Below are 20,010 nucleotides of genomic sequence, written 5' to 3' on the forward strand. Positions count from 1 at the left end.
TCCTGTATTGACTCCGCCTCCTGAAACTCCTCCTCTCAGCACCTCTATAGTTCAGAAGGGAGGGTTTGTGAAATGTGTGACACAGTCGTGCCTACTCACAGGACATAGTGACTATGTGTCACAGAATTTATGGAAATGAATGTGTGAGGATCTTCACAAACTTTGCAAACTTCAAGATCATTTATTAAAAATATGAAGGACTATCAGCCGCACTCCAGTTAACTCCTCTCACAGTATTTTCTAACAATTAATGAATTGACTGCATAGAGCAATGTCTACACATAAAAACAACTTTCCTTGACGCTTTTCACCACTTCCTTGCAAGGATAGAGGTTGATCATTCATATTTTCAAAGGAAAGTGGAGACAGACTATCATGGCCAGCACCAAGTTGTCCATGTACAAGAGAGGCCAGTCTTGAGATCTTTGTCTAGATCCAGTTTATGGATCCGTGTGTGTTTCTGGTTCAAGATCCTTCAGATGAATAGGAGTAGTAATTGAAATACAATGTGGAAATGAGTACTGTATAGAAGTTTACATTTTGACCATAGATACGCTTTAAAGTTTTTCAGATCCTCCTAAATCTGAAGCATGCTGGAGTTCTAGAATAGTGACAGTTTAATGGGTTGATGCTTCCTGGAAAGAGAGTTGGCTAATTCCATCAACTGACCTGCCATTAAAATGAATAACCTTTGCCTTTTCCACTTCACACATCTGTACTAAGTATGTGCTTGCCACATAATGGGAGGTAATGGCATTGTCACATTCCTTGAGATACGTTTCTGGAGAGCAGTGAGGGATAATGTTGGTCAGACATGGGACATCATTACTTACTGGTAACAATAGTGCCTGCTGAGAGTCCGGAATACCTTAAGGTCATCTGTCTTTTATCACAATCCATGCAATGTGTAGAGGGAGGGCGATGACGTACTTGCAGGCTGGCATGTTTAGTAAGTAGCAGTGGGATGAGTGTGATGAGTGTAGCCTGAAGGATCTTTACCTACCAATACAAACGTTGAGTAGAGCAATTTTTTGGGATACATCAATTGTAAAGTTCGTTATTTTAGTTGCTAATAACCATTATGTCTGAGCAGCAAGTTTCTTAGGCCTCATGCACACTGGATGTGTTTGTCATTGCTCCTAGGAGCGTGTGGTATTTGTTTGTTTTTTTGCCTCTGAATGCCCCTGCATGTTAGCCTATGGGGTTAATTTACTAAAGGCAAGTAGACTGTGCATTTTGCAAAGTGCAGTTGCTCCAGACCTTAGTAAATGAGGTAAGCCTTCACTTTGCAAAGTATACCCAATCATGTGCAAGGAAAATAAAAAAAAAAACAAAACAGAATTTATGCTTGCACATGATTGGATGAAGTCAGCAGAGTTTCTACTCATTTACTAAGCTCTGGAGCAACCGTTCTTGCAGAGGGCAACTGCACTTTGCAAAGTGCACAGTCTATTTGCCTTTAGTAAATCAACCCCAATGTGTCCATGCACATATAGGCATTTAGAGGAGTTTAGAGGCAGAAAAAACACTGCCAGCGCATCCAGGAAGCAGTGGCGTTCTGATAAAAAAAACGCTTGATACCTGTAAACGTGCCTACATGCGAGTAAATGTGCCTAAGAGCGCTTAAATGCTAAGCACATTTAGCACTTAAATGTTAATTAACTTCAATAGCCAGAATAAATTATTATTCTGGCAGATTGAAATGAGTTAATGAGTTAATGTCCAATAATAATATCTAATGTCTAAACGCATTACACACGTTTACAGGCATCAAACTTTTTTTTCTGCCAAAACACCGCTACCAGGAGGAAAGGCATCTAGGAGAGGAAGCAAAACGTCCAGTGTACATGATGCTATAAAGAGACCCTTTACCATCTTAAAAAATTACAAGTAAAAGCAAACATTTTTAAATACTTATTTCTATGACTTCTTCAGGAAGAGTAAATTCTCTAGCACAGCCCCCTCCCTCCTTGCATGTCACAGCCCGTTCCTCTTCTAGGAGTGTCTACTTACCGTCTATGCTGCCCTAGCTCCTCCACCCCTCCCCTCATCTCCCTACATTACCTTTAATGCAGCAGCCATGGAAGGAGCAAAGGGGAATGCTATAGAGTGCCAGTGTCTTCTGGGGATGCTGACATCACATCAAAGATGGCGGTGCCCATGAGCTGTTTCAGGGATTTTAAATGTTTACCTAGGTAAATAACATGCACAAGGCTGCCCCCCCCCCAAAAAAAAAATTACCACCAGCCGCCACTGAACATGCATGTAATACATACCACCAGCCTCCACTGAACATGCATGCAATACATTGACTTCACATACTATATACTTATAGGCAGATTCTTGTGGAAATGAATGGGCTTGCAATAGGGTCTCTTTAGCATAATAGCATTAAATCCAACTTGGGAGTTGCACCTACAGCTCACAGTACATTAGTGTGATGATCAGTGGGAAGAATGCCCTTACATTGGTACCTAGTGCAAAGAGTCTCAACCGTACAGATAGCTAAAGACATAATTGGTTTCATTGGGAACTTATCTGAGAATCAGAAATTGCTCATTGCTACTAGGAACCCCTAACAACCTCTCGAGGAACCCTGGTTGGGAAAGGCTGCTCTAGATCAGGGGTCTCCAAACTGTGGCCTGCACGCCAGTTGTAGCCTTTTGCTTGTCTTTATCTGGCCCTTTGGGCATCATTCCTTCCACTGACACCAAAGACGAGGCACTATTCCTCCCACTGACACCAGTGATGGGGCACTAATCCTCCCACTGACACTAATGATGTCATTTTTTTTACTCCCACTGACCACCGAGCATTTGGCATTGTTCATTCCCACTGATGACAGGGCATTTTCTGCTCCCACTGGCTACAGATCTGTCCCTCTACAGTGTAAGTGGAATTGGCCCTTTATTTTGAAAGTTTGGAGGCCTCTGCTCTAGATGAAGAGCAACATTGTTAAGCAGCACCCTTCAAAAGCTCATCTTCGTGTTCTGGTCAGCTTTGTGGCAATAGAAAAACAGTTTTTTACGCATAGAGGCTCTCTCCTCTGGTGACTTTGCAGACAGGTTAGGTTACATTATGGTCGTTCAATACTTCAGTTGGCAGAGATGGACAATTTGGCTGTCTGTGGGGTATCTGTGCCTGGTGTAGAATTTTTTAGCTAATGGCCTATAGTTCTGTTGTGTGTGTTTTTTTGAGTTTTTTTTTTGCCTTTCTGGGTATAGTAGGGAAGCCTCAGCAGACCTGCCATTTTTTATTGCTGTGTATACTCCTGATATACAGAGTTACCTTCTCTGTCCTGGTCACCACCATCACCAGTATCAAATCAAACATTTTAGGGCTGTCACAAGAGAAGGAGGTGAGAGAATATCATCCAAATAGGACAACTGTTCTACACTCTGTATTGTTGCTTTAGGTGAGTAGCCTCTAATGATCCCTTCACAACTCCTCAAGTCAGGTGGCAGCCCAGTTTGCATGCTGCACAACGAAAGACACGGAAGACTTGGATGGCTGCACTCCAACAATCAACTTTATTCGGTATAAACATTAAAACCAAATTACATATGGAACAAGTACAGTGGGGGGCAAGCAGATAGATTCGTTTTGTCCTAAAGTCAGTGCTTAATCATTATCATTGAGGAATTGATTAACTGCTGACTTTAGCATGAAACGCATCTACCTGCTTGTCCCCCACTGTACTTGTTGCATCTGTCATTTGGTTTTAATGTTTATATAGAATAAAGTGGATAGTTACATAGTTACATAGTAGGTGAGGTTGAAAAAAGACACAAGTCCATCAAGTCCAACCTATGTGTAAATTGTTGGAGTGCAGCCATCTGGATCTTCCTTGTCTTCCATTTTGCAGGACAACTGCTCAGGTGACAGCTGTATAAAGGGAATTTCCATTCTCTTCAGATAGATTTTCTTTCACTTCCTGTTGTGACTCTGGCACAGGAAGTGAAGGAAAATCTCCCAAATGTCCACAGACAGAAAAAAAACACACAGGGGTTCTAGGCCTTACCTAATCGATTCCTAACACAAACAAATCATTCAAACTTTAGTTTTAATTTAATTTGCCTATGTGCAGGAGTATTAACTGATGAGCTCACCATCTCCTGTGAAGTTGTTTACTTCATAGGGCCATAGGTCCTCCGTGTGTAAACAGTGAAAGAGGAAATGTTTGTTGCTGAATGCAACTTCTTACTTCTGCATTCATTCAGGACATGTATAGAAACGAAACTATTTGTGGGTATTGTTTTTAAGAAAACTTTTTGTGTAATGTGTCACAGAAGTGCTTTAAGATTAGGTTCACTTAAGGTGGAACATTCCCTTTAGACTATTAAGAATTTTGCAAATTTGCAATACATTCATATCAAGTGGATAGGTCATGTAATGTCATAGATCAGGGGGGTCTGCAAACTTGCTAAACAAAGGGCCAGTTTTCTATCCTTCAGACTTTAGGGGGGCTGGACTGTGGCCAGTGGGGGTAGAAATTGTCCTGGTGTCAGTTGAAATAAGCAGTGCCCCATCTTTGATAACAGGGGAAAGAATAGTGCCCAATTTTTGCTGCCAGTGGTAGGAATTATGCCCCATTGTTGGCGTCAGTGGGAAAAAAAGTGACTCGTATCAGTGGGAGGAATTGTGTCTCAAGGGCAGGATAAAGGCAAGCGAAGGGCCACATCCGGCCCCTGGGCCCCAGTTTAGAGACCACTGTTAAAGGATGTAATGTCTTATGTCTATTTAAAATGTAACAAATTTGTATGTGGCCAGTTCATATTGAAGGAGTAATATATTAATGTCTGTATAGGATATAATAGAATTATATTAGGATCATGTGCAGCGGTCAAGTCATATTGGAGATGTAATGTTCTATGTCTTTATAGGATATAATAGAACAGTACACTTTGCAAGTGCAGTTGCTCCAGAACTTAGTAAATGAGGGGAAGCTCTGCTGACTGATGTAGCACCCTGATGTTTAGGCAGGGCTGTTGTTAAATTTAGTTGCCAGGCGATAGTTGTCTTGGCCAATTGTTAGGAGATCAATTGATTTCCCCCTAATTCTGGAATCGCTGCACTTCTCTCTTCTGTCACTAAGTGGCCTGGTATCTGGTGACATTGGATAAGACAAGGGCATAGCAAGGACAGAATATGAATGAATGGGGTGTCTCAGCCAATGGGCAGGGATTTTCTTGGGTCCCTTGGCCTGCTGGGAGAGCCTATTTATTTGGGTGGAGTCAGGTAATGGGGTGCTGTGCCACCTAGGCGGCTGTCTGGGTGGACATATGTCATGTCTCCCCGGGCTGCTAGGTCCTAAGCCTTAGGCCTATCCCGGGGACATCTGGCTGCTAGGCTGTCTGAGAGCCTATCCAGAAGCAGGAGAGCAGCGTAGGGTTGGGACTGCGGGCTTGTAGTCCAACCAGAAGTAACAATTCCAATTGTGGTCGGGGGTAGCGGGTAAGCTGTCGCCACTAAGGGACCATCCACCTTGTTACCGGAGACCACTGTGAGTAAGCTGAGGCCAGTACTAGAGCAGAGTTCTCACCAGCCGGGGTCGGTGAAGAAGTGGGAAAAAATCAGCAAGTGCCAAGTCAGGGACTCAGCGGGACAGCAGAGGTGACGCTTGAAGAGTATCTGTGAGTGTCAAACCAGGGACCCAGCAGGGAAGAAGGGGTGAGGCTTGAGGAAGATACTGAGTGCTAACAGTGGAAGAGCTCAAGGGATCCAGTGGCTTTTGGATCTGAAGTCTAGTGAGAGAGACTGGGAGCTCATTGAGTGAAGAACCACAGTGAGTGAATGTGAGGTGAGCTGAGAACTGTTTGTGTTGCAAATAGTTGGATACAATTACAGTTAGTAACTTCTACAAGACTGTTGCCACAGGAGACAGCATCCTACCTATACAGAAGTTGTGTCCGGCTGGAGGCCTTCACCTGTATACCTGTCTGCCTATAGAAGTCTCGGAGTCTACCAATTAACATTGCATCTACCTAAGGGTGTCCTTGCCCTAACCCTTTCTCCCACAGTTCTGCCAGGAGACAATAAATCTCTTTTTGCATTCTAAAAGTGTCTGGCGCCCACCGTTTCATTTTGCATTACACCCACCATGCCTTGTAACCCACTCTACACAGAAGGATGTCCGCTGTCCCTGATTCTGGAGGTTACCATTAGACCTAAAGGGTCCTGGGACTTTGCTACACTTCCATCATCCAATCATGTGCACGCAACAATGCTTTTTTTCCCCCTTGCATGTGATTGGGTATTCTTTGCAAAGTGAAGCTTTACCTCATTTACTAAGCTCTGGAGCAACTGCACTTGTAATGTGCACAGTCTATTTGCTTTTAAAAAATCAACCCCAGTGTCTACTGGCTTTAGAGACTGTAGTAGAATTGTATCATATCATATTTGGTGCTTACATTGTGGTGTACAGGAACATTACAATGACAATAGTGAATGTACATAATAAAAAAATTGTTAGGTATTTTTGCCCTTTTCAAAAAAAAGTTGGTCTTCTAAGGCTCTGTTCACACCATGGCGTTCTGGATCATGGGCAGAATCGCAACAGTTATGCCCGTGATTCCCAATTGCCGACAAACGCGGGACACACTTGCGATCCTCTGTACTTTCAATGGCACCCAAATTGCGGCACGATTTTGGCACCGGAGTCTTATTCTTGTATGTGGATGTCTTTAAGACTCAAGAACAAGAACACTTTAGGCCAGGGATCGCCAAACTTTCTACACAAAGAGCTAGTTTACTGTTCTTCAAACTTCAGGGGAGGCCAGACTGTGGCCAGTGGTAGTACAAAATGCCCTGGTGTAAGTTGGAGTAAACAATCCCCCCTTCATTGGTTTTAGTGCCCCATTACTGGTATCAGTGGGAATAATAGTGCCCCATTGTTGATATCAGTTGGAGAAATAGCAACCCATCATTGGTGTCAGTGTGAGGAATAGTATCCCACAACTGGTGTCAGTGGGAGGAATGGTACCCCATCTTGGTGTCAGTTGTGAATGGAATAGTAACCCCATGGGCCAGATTGAGGCAAGCAAAGGGCCACATCCAGCCACAGGGCTAATTAGACAATCAGGCGTTTTTTTTTCTTTACTTATCAAAATGCAGCCCATTGTTTTTAATAGGCCTATATACAACAGGCATGTAAACTTGCGCTACATATAGATAAAAAAAATACAAACATCTGCATTTTTGGACAGCATTTTATGCACGTAAGCTCACATATGCGTATATACGTATGTATAACATACCCCAAGAAAAGCCAGAAGAATTTTTTTGCATGTGTACGCATTCATGCGAAAATGTGCAAATATGCGCATTTACTATACGGCCCAGCCTCGTGTTTTTCCGCAGGAATTTTATGCCAGAAATCTGATGTTCACACATCAGTACCCTACATGGTAAGTTTCAGAATGTTTCCAATACAATCAGTTTTGGAGAATTGAATTCCACTTGCAAGTTTTGATTTCCTTTGCCTCTCACGTTTCCTCATTTGCTGAACCACTGTGGTTTCTCCGGGACTTTTCTGTGTTACAGGAATTTATCATAGTGCCCGATGAAGAAGAGTGACAACAATTCCTCTGTATTCTAATAATAGGGAATAGTCAGTGAAACGTTTGTGGTTCAATGACATCATTAATACAAAAACATACAACATTAATTATAAAATATGTGTTAAAAGTGATCATCACTGTAATAAGCAATCACATAAAAAAAAATTCTGATCACCCCCCAGAGTAGTACACAGTCACTATGATAACACTGCACTGCTCTGGTGACAGTATGTAAAAAAAAAAATATATATATATATATATATATATATATATATATTGTAAATTATATAACTTTTAGACGGACTGAATAATATACACTGATTTGAGTTATTTTTTACCAAAGAAACGCAGAATACATTTAGAAAACTTATGAAAAAAAGATTACTTGTTTGCAAAATTTTATAATAGAAGCTAAGAAAAACATTTTTGTTTATATAGCAAAAAATAAAAAATAAAAAAACCCAAGTGGTGGTAAATACCACCAAGAGAAATCTCTATCTTTCTAAAAAAAAAAAATGATAAAAATTCCATTTGGGTACAGTGTTGCATGACTGTGTAATTGTCATTCAAACTGTCACAGTGCTGAAAGCTGAAAATTGGCCTGGACTGAAAGGGGTGAAAGTGCTCCTTCTCTTTCAATGACAATAATAACCAGGATAAATAGAGGAGTGAATCTCCCCAACTAGGACATAGATAAAAACCTGGCAAAGGTTCTAACCTCTTCCTACTTCATCCACAAATGCAATACAAACTTTTACTATTACATACACTTTAAAGTTCAAATCCAGGTAATATTTGTTTAACAAAATATGGTAATAAGGGCTCATTCACATGAGCGGCTGGGCCCAAGTGGTTGAGCGATGGTTTTACCGCTCCCAAATACCATTCTTAAAAAGGCAATGCAGATACTCAGAGCTGTACACATGAAACAGTCACAATGCTCACGTCTACGTCAAAAATGAAAGCACATGCCGCATTTGGTGGGCGGTAAGGTTGGCAAATGTGACCCATTGAAGTGAATTGGGCTCGCTGCAACCACCCAGCAGCAGTGTGCAGTGCTTGGGTTGGCATTTTCAGGTTTAAAACAAGCAGAAAAGAGGTGACATATCACTTTCTTATCGCCAGTCAAACAGCCTATGAAAAGCGATCCACCACCATCACTTTTTAGAGGGGTGGCAATAATAGATGCACATCCGAACAAGTTCTTAATCTGTCTATTTGTAGCACTCATTAAAAAAGCAAATATGCAGCCAAAAAAAATACTGCTATTTCCTTTGCAAAGTTAGAAATAGCAGAAAAGTGACCAGATGCCTATAATAACATGTCTCCAGCCCGATATATAGATCATACACAAAAACAATAGTTGTCCAAGGGACTTTAAATGAGGCATAATACATGAGTCATAAAATATCAATTTATTATACAAGGATTTGACACATACATATTATGTACACATAAAAAATAGTTTGGTGTGTCAAGCCGGTTAGTTACATATTCTTCACAAAGTTATTTAAAAAAAAATCATTGATACAACATTGTTTGTGGAATGTATCTAACTCTTGGTTTTATTTCTTTAGGCTACCACACCTCACAATCATCTTGGCCTGGTGCCCCATCACAAGATCTATAACCAGAACATCAATGTGCCTCCTTATAGCCACGTGATCAGTGGTCTGGCTCCCTACACAATATATGATGTCCGCGTGGCCTGTCTGAACAGTGAAGGGGTGTCCCACTGGACTGAATGGGTTGCTATGGAAACCATGGAAGGAGGTATGAAGGAGTGGCCTATGCTGAAATATATTCACTTCAATAAAGCATCTATGACACATTTCAGGGGGTATTGGCCTGTGTCAAATTCATGTAGCACCTTCCTAGTTAGGTTGCTAGGATGTTAGACAAATTTAGATTCTGGCTCCTCTGTAATCAATTTAGCAACTGTAGATTGCTTTTGGCTGTTCTGGATTTCACAGGCTGCAGGTTTGATTGCTCTCCATTGCTTTCTAGAGGCTTCTGGAACATAGGAGGTTGGGCAAGGCAAATGGGCTGCCTAGATATTTATTGTGCTTCAGCTACTCACTCGGAAGGCGGACCCTGTAGGTGACTGAAGAGCTCATAAACGGTCTGAGGCTTTAAGCAGCCAGGCCCTTGTCCTGCTAGAGGAGTTCCCAGCCTAAGGCTGTCTGCACTGCTCTGCCCCACTCTGTCCCTCCTGGTAGAATGCTGGAGTGTGCTGCATGTTCATTGAGGTCCTAGCTGTGGCATAGCTGGGGGGCCTACTTATAAAATCCTTCTCTGAAGTTATTCAAGGAAATTTTACCTAAGGACCTGGTCTGGAGAGCTCAATGTAGAGTGCCCAGTGGAAGTTGGAAGAGGTCTTATTGTTTTATAGCATTGTGAGCCTTAACCTCTCCCTCACTGTGTCCAGTGGATACTTGAAGAAGTCATCCAGTGATCCTGTGACACTAAGTACTGAAAAGACCCCAGGGTCCTAGTGACTGTGTGGTGTATTTCTTTAGGTGGAATACCCAATGGTAGTTCTGTCTAGGGTAGTTTTAAAAAAGGGACTCAGTTCTGCTATCTGTACTTGCTCCTGCCTTAGGAACCTTAGCAAAATCGAGAGTCCTCCTGCAAGTATTCAGTAAACCTGGAGTATCTCATTTCCCCCTACACCCCATCCAAGTTCTTCTGTAATAAAAATCCTAAAAAGACATCCCCTAGACTGATTACTGAGCCGGAGTGAATGAACTGTTGCTGTGTGCCTGGCAGCCTCTGCACTAATCTTGCAAAAAAAAACAGTTAAATTACAGCGGCTCTTTTGGCGGTAACGCTACTTTCATGAAAGCTTAGTGACAGTTCCAGTAACAGTTCCGACACATATGACAGATTCAGTAGTTTTGATTTGCATCACTTTTATGATGTGTTGTTGTGGCTGTGACAAATTAAAAATATTTGCAGATATCAAAATTGGAGGTTATTAAGACCAGCTCAAAATTAGCGCACAGAAAGGCAGAGTTTTGAGGGAGGTGGGAGGCGGGAGGCGTTGTGTTAACTTTATTTTATTGTGTTTTGTATTTGATTCACTGGTTGCTAGGATGCAGGTCGACAGCTTCCTAGAAACCAGTGAGGCATGGGTACAGACAGTGGGTTGAACCTGAAGGCGAACTCTGAGACTTGTTCCCCCTCGGGTCCATCTTCCTTGTAATTGACAGCGGATGGCAGTGGGTGGATTCCATAGTTGCTCTTGAGTCTAATAGCTGTTTTGCAATGCACCCACTGTCAATCATGAAGCAAGTGGACCTAGTCTCTCAGAATCCCCATCAGCCCCCCATCCCCCCAACGACTCAATTGCGTGGCTGCTGCACCTGTTGACAGCAGACAACTATTGGTCTCATTAGCGGCCCATTAGTGGGGTCAGCCCACTGTCATCTACTGTCAATCCCAGGCACAGTGGACCTGATGAAGAACTAGCTGCTCAGAGTTTGCCATTAGGCTCTGCCCACCCTGTTGCAAAACTCCTCGACCATGCACCTGTTTGTGTAGTCCAGTAGCATTTATATTATCTGCCTGTCCTCCATTCATAGAGCTCAAGTTACTGTTATAATAAAAACCCTAAATGAAACCCCTAGACTGATCTTTTGAGCCAGAAGAAAAAATCTGAAAATGCTGTGTACCTGTCAGTGTATGCTGTGAGTGGGTGAAATAGGCCAGATTACAATCGGCTCCTGTGGGGGTAGCACTACATGTGGGAGCTCGTCCTGGATATTTCCCCCAATTTATACAGCAATTGCCAATAGCAACCAGGGGGAAAACAAGAAATTGGAGGACCATAAATGCACCCAAGCTATTCTGTAAGGAGAGGGATCCCTGCAATATCGCCACTAAGGAATTTTCCCAGCAAATAGTGCCTTTCTTCCCAACGTTACACAGCAGTTGCCTATAGAAACTAGGAGCAAATAAATTTGGAAGGCTGCTATGGACAAGCCAGTCTGGGTGAGGGAGAGAACTTATCACAGGATTGTTGGTGAGGAATTTCTCAGCAAGACAAGCTCAGAAATAGTGCTTTTTGTACTTCTTTTGTACAGGGCATCCAAGCAATCCTCAAGTTGTTCTACAGTTCTGGGGTATCCCATGCTCCCCATTCCTATCCATTCCTATACTGTTCTAATAAAAACCCTAAAAGAAACCCCAAGACTGATCTTTGAGCCAGAGAAAGAATGCTGAAAATGCAGTATGTGTATGTTGAGAATGGGGAAATAGGCCCAAATTACCTGTGGCTCCTACGGGGGTAAGCTACATACAGTATTAATAGAGGAGAGGAGCAGAAAGGGCGACCATAGTGGGCATTCTTGATGAATGCCTGTCACAGGTCAAGTCAATCATATTAATACCCGCAGCACTGGAGGATTAGGGCTACAGGGGTATGGGGGGGGGGGGAGGTGCAGAGGACTTTAGATTTCAACTAAGAAAGCAGCCATTAGGGACACTGTGCATTGAATTTAAGTACCGTTGCTTGTGCTGACTTTTTTATTTTTATTTTAACTAAACCTAGACTTTAAATATGATTTTTTCATTGGTTTTACAGCTTATTTGAAAATCAGCAACTTTATTGAAATTAAAGCTGCTTCTATAGGTGTACCAGCTTGTCTGTGTATCACGTCAACATTCTTTCCAAGTATCTCTGTGTTGTCTCTAGTTTTTTCTTTTTTCTGTCTCTGTTTCAGCCATCATGTAATTCTGTTTTCTTGGTGTCTGTGTTTCTCCTGGCAGAGGAAGGAAAGCAACTGAACCTTTCAGAGGGGCTCCTATTCAGCTCAGGCCCCCAGGTTAATTAGTATACAAGACACAAGCATTTCTGTCTGTGTCAGCACCCTTGCCACAATTCCGGTAGTGGTGGGCCCAGCGTCTCTCCACTTCTCCTTCTGATATGTCCATTTATTTCACTTCACTTTTTTTTTTTTTACCACTTTCCTTTGTCTGAATCTCTTTGTCTTTCCACAGCTCCAGAGTTGTCATTCCGTGACTAGAAAGTAAAATGGAAATTAGTAATTATTATGATACACAATGCAGGGAAATCCATAAAAGGGTCTCAGGGAGTTGAAGAGGGTTTAACTCCCCCCGTAAAGTTTGGCTGGAGTCCTTGGCCAAGGCAGGATTCCCCACCTGTTGTGCTTTGGTATATTTTGATGTGAAATAGGGACATGTGCTAAGTTTAGCAGCCCACCTAATTAGAATTTATGTCAACCTCATACTTGGCAGGTTCGCTGAGTGGTTTTGGCTTTCACGATGACGCATGTGAATTTTAGGGCACGGTTTATTTGATAAGGCAGTGCAAGGAGTAATGCTAAATATGTAAAGCAGGGGTGTCAAGCCCAGTTTCATTGCAGGCTGCATCAGCATTATGGGTGCGTTCATAGGGCCGGTTGTATCTATAAGACTATATAAATTTATCTACTCTTTATTATATTAAATAATTGCCTCTGCATTCGATTATTACTGGTTTTAGTAATAATTTAAGAACCTGTGAAGGGCAGGTGCAGACTACCACGGAGCTCACTCACACACTTGTTGCAGATGATGCAAGTCTGAAAAGAAGGGTCGCACACCTATGGTATCATCCGCAAGAAACTTTATTGGTGACTGAAAGACAGAACATGGTTCTGCCATTATGTTCTGTCTGAGCAGTCTCCAATAAAGTTTCTTGTGGATGATACCAGGGGTGTGCGACCCTTTTTTCAACTGGCAGAGAATTGTATTATTCTCATAATAATTAACCACTTCAGCCCCGGAAGATTTGGCTGCTCAATGACCAGGCCATTTTTTGCGATACGGCACTGCGTCGCTTTAACTGACAATTGCGCGGTTGTGCGACGTTGTACCCAAACAAAAGTTATTTGTATTTTTTTTCCACAAGTAGAGCTTTCTTTTGGTGGTATTTGATCACCTCTGCAATTTTTATTTTTTGTGCTATAAACAAAAGAAGAGCGACAATTTTGAAAAAAACACAATGGGGGTTATTTACGAAAAGCAAATCCACTTTGCACTACAAGTGCAAACTACAAGTGCAAAGTTTACTTGAAATTGCACTGAAAGTGCACTTGGAAGTGCAGTCATTGTAAATCTGAGGGGTAGACCTGAAATGAGGGGAAGCTCTGCTGATTTTATAATCCAATCATGTGCAAGCTAAAATGCTGTTTTTTATTTTCCTTGCCTGTCTCCCTTGGATCTACAGCAACTGTGCTTCCAAGTGCACTTTCAGTGCAATTTCAAGTGCACTTAGCACTTGTAGTTTGCACTTGTAGTGCAATGTGGATTTGCCTTTTGTAAGTAACCCACACTATCTTTTACTATTTGCTATAATAAATATCCCATTTAGAAAAAAAAACAACAAATTTTTTCCCCAGTTTAGGCCGATATATATTCTTCTACATTTTTTTGGTAAGAAAAATCGCAATAAGCGTATATTGATTGGTTTGCGCAAAAGTTATAGCATCTACAAAATAGGGAATAGATTTATGCCATTTTTATTATTTTTTATTACTAGTAATGGCGGTGATCAGCGATTTTTATTGGGACTACGATATTGTGGCGGACACATCGGACACTTTTGACACATTTTTGGGACCAGTGACAATTATACAGTGATCAGTGCTATAAAAATGCACTGATTACTGTATAAATGTCACTGGCAGGGAAGGGGTTAACACTAGGGGCGATCAAGGGGTCAATTGTGTTCCCTAGTGTGTGTTCTAGCTGTGGGGGGGGGATGGGACTGACTAGGAGGAGAGAGAGATTGGTGTGCATACTTAGTATGAACACACGATCAGTCTCCTCTCCCCTGAGAGAACTGAGATCTGTGTGTTTACACACACAGATCCCGATTCTCGCTCTGTCATGAACGATTGCAGGTGCCCGGCACTCACATCAGCTCTGGCGGCGAGCCGCATGCGGGTGCCCCCCGCGGCACGCGCCCCCTAGTGGTCAAAAGGCAAAGCGACGTAAGGTAACATTGTTTCGCCCACCCGTCCCATTCTGCCGCAGTAAAACTGCGGCGGCTGGTCGGGAACTGGTTAAAAGCAGATATCCAGAGCACCCCACTCCTCCTTACATCAGATATCAAGAGCCCCCCCCCACCATCAGAAGTCAAGAGTCGCCTGCCCTTCCTTACATCACAGTGCATCCCCCTTACCTTGTGCTGCTGCGGGAAAGAAGCTGGGGGTGTCACTGGGAAGCAGAAAGTGTAGCGTCTGTAGGAGACCAGAGGAGGACTCGAGTAAGCTGCCAGAGACTGCTGAATGCTGAGACCAGGGGAGGCAGAGACGAGAGGGTGGCCAACTTGTACCAATATGTGCTCCACTTCACCACGTGCCAAAATGTACTGCACTCACCAGAAATAGTTGACGTCTTGTTTACACAAAAAAGTTAAATAGCGTCTTTTATGGTATACACCTCCGGGAGTAGGACCAGTACTACTGTGATGCAGGAACCATATGCTCATATAGTGAAATACTGTTTATTAAGACCTTAAAATAAGGTAAAATTACAGATACAATAGGTTAAAATGAGTTGGGCATTCATACAAGTGTACCAAGAAGCACTGCTGGCATGCGTTCCACCCAACCAGAAATGACGTAACCGGAAGTCACGTCCAACGCATTTCGTCATACAGATGCAAAATTTGGTTTGACTTGTAAACTTTTGTTGGTTTCTTACAGCACCTGCACTTATAGTAGAATAGGGGTTTCACATATACATTTATTCACTAGTGTGGGTGTTTTTTGCTTTGTAGATGGGCAAATGTCTGCCCAACCTGTCAAGTGTTGGAACCCATGTTAATTTCAATTTGTCCACCAGACACTAGTGGAACACGCATGAGCTAACTTCATTTTGCTGGATACACACTATGCAATTTTCTGTAGATTATTTTCTTTATATTTACAAAAACCATATAATATGAGGTCAAACCTTAAGAGTTTCAATTTGTATGCAATCAGGCAGGCCCTTGCTATATGGTTTTGTTAAATCTAACGGAAATCTGACAACAAACGTTGTATAGTGTGTATGGGGTCTTACTCTGTACTTGAGTAGAAAAAAATTGGGAGCATTTTGGGGATTTACTAGTTGTTGAATCTAACTAATGTAGCAATCTGTGCATTATGTTAACTGCTCCTTCAACTACACACCTAATCATTTAGAAGCTCACAGTAATTTTGCAGACTATGACCACATTATGTGTACAATTTGCAGAGATGTTCACATTACAATCAGCAGGTTAATCCATTATACAATCCAATCCAATCCAAAAGTCTCTTTATGTGACTGAATGTTCTTTGTCAAGATCCCTCATTCATAGTAGATTTTTGTTCCTTCCTGTAGTTCCATCTGGTCCACCTGAAAATGTCACAGCAACAAAGAATGACACTGTTACCCTTGTGACGTGGAGGGAGCCGAGACCCCCCCTAAATGGTGTATTGAGAGGGTACAAGCTGGCATACCAATCAAAGGACCAACCAGAGGTATGAATTGAGTATCAGTACTGTTCTGTGTGTGTATTTGACTTGTGCTACTATACCTGGCTACCTGTTTACCCAACCCGAACATAATGTTCTATTTTAGGTTGTGATGGATGCTGGGCTTAACAGTGAGGTGACCCTGGAGATTGTCCATCCGGTGCATAATCTGACAATGAGGGTTGCTGCATATACAGTTGCTGGTGATGGCCCATGGAGTGATCCTGTTATTGCCACTTTCAAAAATGATGGTAAATATTAGCTATAGAAGATTGGTCTATGATCGTCTTATGCTTTACAGAGTCTTATGTATCATTTTATTTTTCTTGCAGATTCATATTCTCCTCAAGGTGAGAGACACAGCAAGCTTGGAGTGTGTATCTGTGTAGGCTTTAACGTTGCAGCTTTGTCATTGTGTCTTGCTGCTGAGGGTAGGATAGACCTCTTTTAATTGTGTCACCCTGCAATTAACGATTCAGACTTAATGCCTCATAGTTTCCTTCTGTCTGTGTCACCTTCCATTAGAAGGGACAGGCTCCATGTCTCTTAGCTTTCTTCTGTCTGTGTCCCCCCCCCTCCCCCATTGGGGGAACAGAGTCCATGTGCCAAAAAACCCATTCATGTCACCCTGCAATCGGTGGGATAGACTCCATTTCCTATAGTTTCTTTCTGTCTGTATCACACTGCCTTGAAAGGATAGACTATCTTTTATAGCTCTCTTGTATCTGTTTCATCCTTCAAAAGGAAGAGACATAGCTCATATCCCATGGCTTCATAAAACATTTCTTTTTCCACACAGCAGTCAGAGATATGGCGTCCTCTGTTTTTCTCTGGCACTGGTGGTATGTGGTTCTGGTGGTTGCGGTGGCAATATTTGGCGCTATCATGCTTGCTATCTTCCTTGCTCGGCTTCGAAGGAAGGAAACACGATATGGGTAAGTGCTAATGCTTTTGGGTATATATGCATGAAGGATGTTTGACTGAAATATATATTCCTGATGTTGTTTCTGTGTATCTATAGAGAGGCCTTTGAACCAACTGTAGAACAAGGAGAATTTGTAGTCCGATACCGAGTGAAGAAGTCATATAGCCGACGAACCACAGAAGCTACCTGTAAGTCAGCCATATATCTCCATCTAAAAAGTTATTGTCAAATCATCCCAGAGGGTGCAAAATAGAGTATTATCCGAAGGCATGTATTTGTAGCGGTACCCCTGTAGAGGCTGCTGAGAATCGTGGATTGTCTGTCACCCTGCCCAGCCCTGCATTCACTTCAGGCACTCTGAGTCATGAATCAGTCAGTGAACTTATTTTTTTTTATTCTATTGAGGGATATAACTTATATAATCTTCAGGTCTTTCTCCTCCTGCACATTGCTTCCTCTCTAATCTTCAGGTACAGCTAGCATAAAGTGGTTAGGCCTGACACTAACTCAGCCAGGCCTTAGCAATTGCCTTTTGCAGGCAAGGACCGCGGACCCCTATGGTGTAGCAAAATAGAAAGTCTCTGGTGCTAGCTGTCCTAGATAAGGCTGCTGATCCCAGTAAGCCCTCTTCAGGCCCTGCCAGCCCTCCTGGCTGCAGCCTTCCACCACAGTCCACGCTTCTGGTTCTGCACCCATCTCAGACTGCAAGCTCCCAGTCCTCTCAGGCATTCCTCCACAGCCCTCTTGGCTGCGACCAGTTGTCCACCCTGGAGTCTCTTAGTAGTGCTCTCTCTCGCTGTCCTCTCCTTGCTCTCTCTTGTGCCACCGGTCCAGGACCTCTTCATGCGTTCCTGAAGGTGGTTCCGACTACACCCGAGCTCAGGCCCAAGGTCACTCCCCCCCAGACTGGGGAGCTCCCTCAAGGGCCCCTGACAGCCTCCACACTCTCTCACTCCAGCTCTTCCACTCGACAACGCCTCCTGACTGTACTGACCCTAGGTATTTAAGGAGGCCTGCCCCCTACCAATCCAGGTTGGGGATTGGTTAGGGCTCCCCAAAACACCCCAGACAGCTCCACCTCTCCTCTCCTTCTCTCTTTCCAGATCTTTCTAGCAAGCTCTAGAAAGAAGAGGGAGGTATCAGTGATGCTGCCTGTGAGCCACCAGCTGCTACCCTGAGCCACTCCCAGCCCAGCCCAGATCAAAACAAAACAAACAGGTCTGACTGCAAGCCAGGCCTGCCTAAATTTACCTGTCCTAACACAAATCCTACCTCTAGCACCTACCTACCTAGAGGGTGCTACATATTTTTCTGGGTGTGGTTGCATACAATATACAGGAATCACTCTCGAGGTTTCATTTGCTGTGCCTCAACTACTGATTGAGAGCAGTCATAAGCCATCCACTTTTGCGAAAGTGTGCTTTACTAGTAGATGGGTACCCACCCCAGGCACTGTTTTTTGCCTTGTAACAATGGCAATACAAAAATATAGTAATACATTTTACTGGTGTCTAACCAAATTGGCTCCAAAAATGTGAACATGCCTAAAAGTATTAAAATAGTAGGGGTATTTGACTGCATGCCTCGTGTATGCTTACTTGACATGGAATGGTATGAGGGGCTCTATATACTCAGTAAGGTGTTGAGTATATCGAGTATAAGTGTTGAGTAAATATGTCAGCACTATTCATATATTTTGCTGAAAACTTTCCAGCAGGTACCTTCAACGAAAATCAATTGAACATATTAGACTTTTGTCAAACAGAGTGAGTCAGGCAAGGCCACTCACTGAGCAAATTTTCCCCAGTTCGCTCACTCTATTTCCAGGTTAAAGTGGAAGTCTTTTTTTTTTTAACTTGTACCTACAGATAAGCCTATAATAAGGCTTACCTGTAGGTACAGGGAATCAGCCAGTGATGTCACCGTCGCATGCACTCTTAAGGAACAGCATACCCGTGCAGGAGTGACGTGTTAGCGACTCCGCCAGTCAGGCCGCCAGAGCACGTGAACCCGGAAGGAAGATCAGGTGAAGATGAAAGCCCTGTCAGCAGTGACAGCATGCCACTGTAGGTCTTCGTTCTAAGGTAAGGATTTCATAATGTGCTAGTATGCGATGTATACTAGCACATTACGTCATTGTCTTGCAGTTGTTTTTTGTTTTGTTTTTTAAAAGGCTGCGATTTACTACCACTTTAAGTTTGATTTTGAACATACGGGGTTCATTTTTTTAGCTTTGTGTGTGAAACAGGACCAGGGGGATGCAGGGATTGATTCAATAGTAGACAACGTGTGGTGCGTTTAGGTGGGGGCTTTTAGTTATGAAGGTCTAAAAGGGCTGACAAGTTCATTTTTTTCCCTCAAACTGTATTTTAAATCATATTTGAAGTTTTTTTGTATTTGTTTCAGCATTGCACAAATACATTGTCAGTTATAACAATCTGCAATTTTCATTATCATATGACAAAACAATATGAATGCAGAGCAATAACAAATAAAAGAATAAGAGGTAACTTGTCAAACATGGAAATCTACTCTCGTGTACCATTGTGTAAACAGTGGGTGTTCCAGGGAATGGTCTTTATTTGGTTTCTCGTTCTACTTCTAGGTTATAGTTTTAGAAGCACGTGAGCATTGCAAGATGTATGATTTAAACGCAAAGGAATGACATTCACCTTTATAAATTTGTTTGCCTGACAAAAGTTTTCCAACCTTCTCCTTCGATTTCTTGGCTCTCTAAAGTCAAAACCAAATATCTGTTTGCACCTATTAATTGTAAAAAAAACTAGCGAACATTTCCAGATCAGCAAATTTCAAACAAATCTCTACAGGTCTATGGGCAGATAGGTAGATAATTCTGTCTTTCAACTTCTACCCTAAAGCAGGCCATAGACGGATCAAAATTCAGGTGATTCAGCAAAGACCAGCCAAATTTTGATCCATCAATGGGCAGGCTGGTTGTACTGAAGTTGATCTATCGCTTGACTTCACTACAAACATCCTGTTGGGTTTTTTTTTG

General features: G+C 42.5%; 1 protein-coding gene across 2 annotated transcripts in view; it reads left to right on the top strand.

Annotated features, from left to right (window-relative positions):
• The window catches only part of AXL (AXL receptor tyrosine kinase), a 135,607-nt gene that overhangs the window by 74,343 nt on the left and 41,254 nt on the right, over positions 1-20,010 (top strand). Inside the window, exons 7-12 of one of the 2 annotated variants that reach the window (XM_073598656.1) lie at positions 9,137-9,332; positions 15,936-16,075; positions 16,176-16,320; positions 16,402-16,419; positions 16,872-17,004; positions 17,091-17,182. In XM_073598656.1, coding sequence (XP_073454757.1) covers positions 9,137-9,332; positions 15,936-16,075; positions 16,176-16,320; positions 16,402-16,419; positions 16,872-17,004; positions 17,091-17,182 — 724 coding nt within the window. Of the gene's footprint in view, positions 1-9,136; positions 9,333-15,935; positions 16,076-16,175; positions 16,321-16,401; positions 16,420-16,868; positions 17,005-17,090; positions 17,183-20,010 lie in introns of both variants that reach the window. The other variant, XM_073598655.1, reaches the window with a different exon arrangement.

Source organism: Aquarana catesbeiana, linkage group LG09, assembly GCF_042186555.1.
Source record: "Aquarana catesbeiana isolate 2022-GZ linkage group LG09, ASM4218655v1, whole genome shotgun sequence".
Classification (NCBI taxonomy): Eukaryota; Metazoa; Chordata; class Amphibia; order Anura; family Ranidae; genus Aquarana; species Aquarana catesbeiana.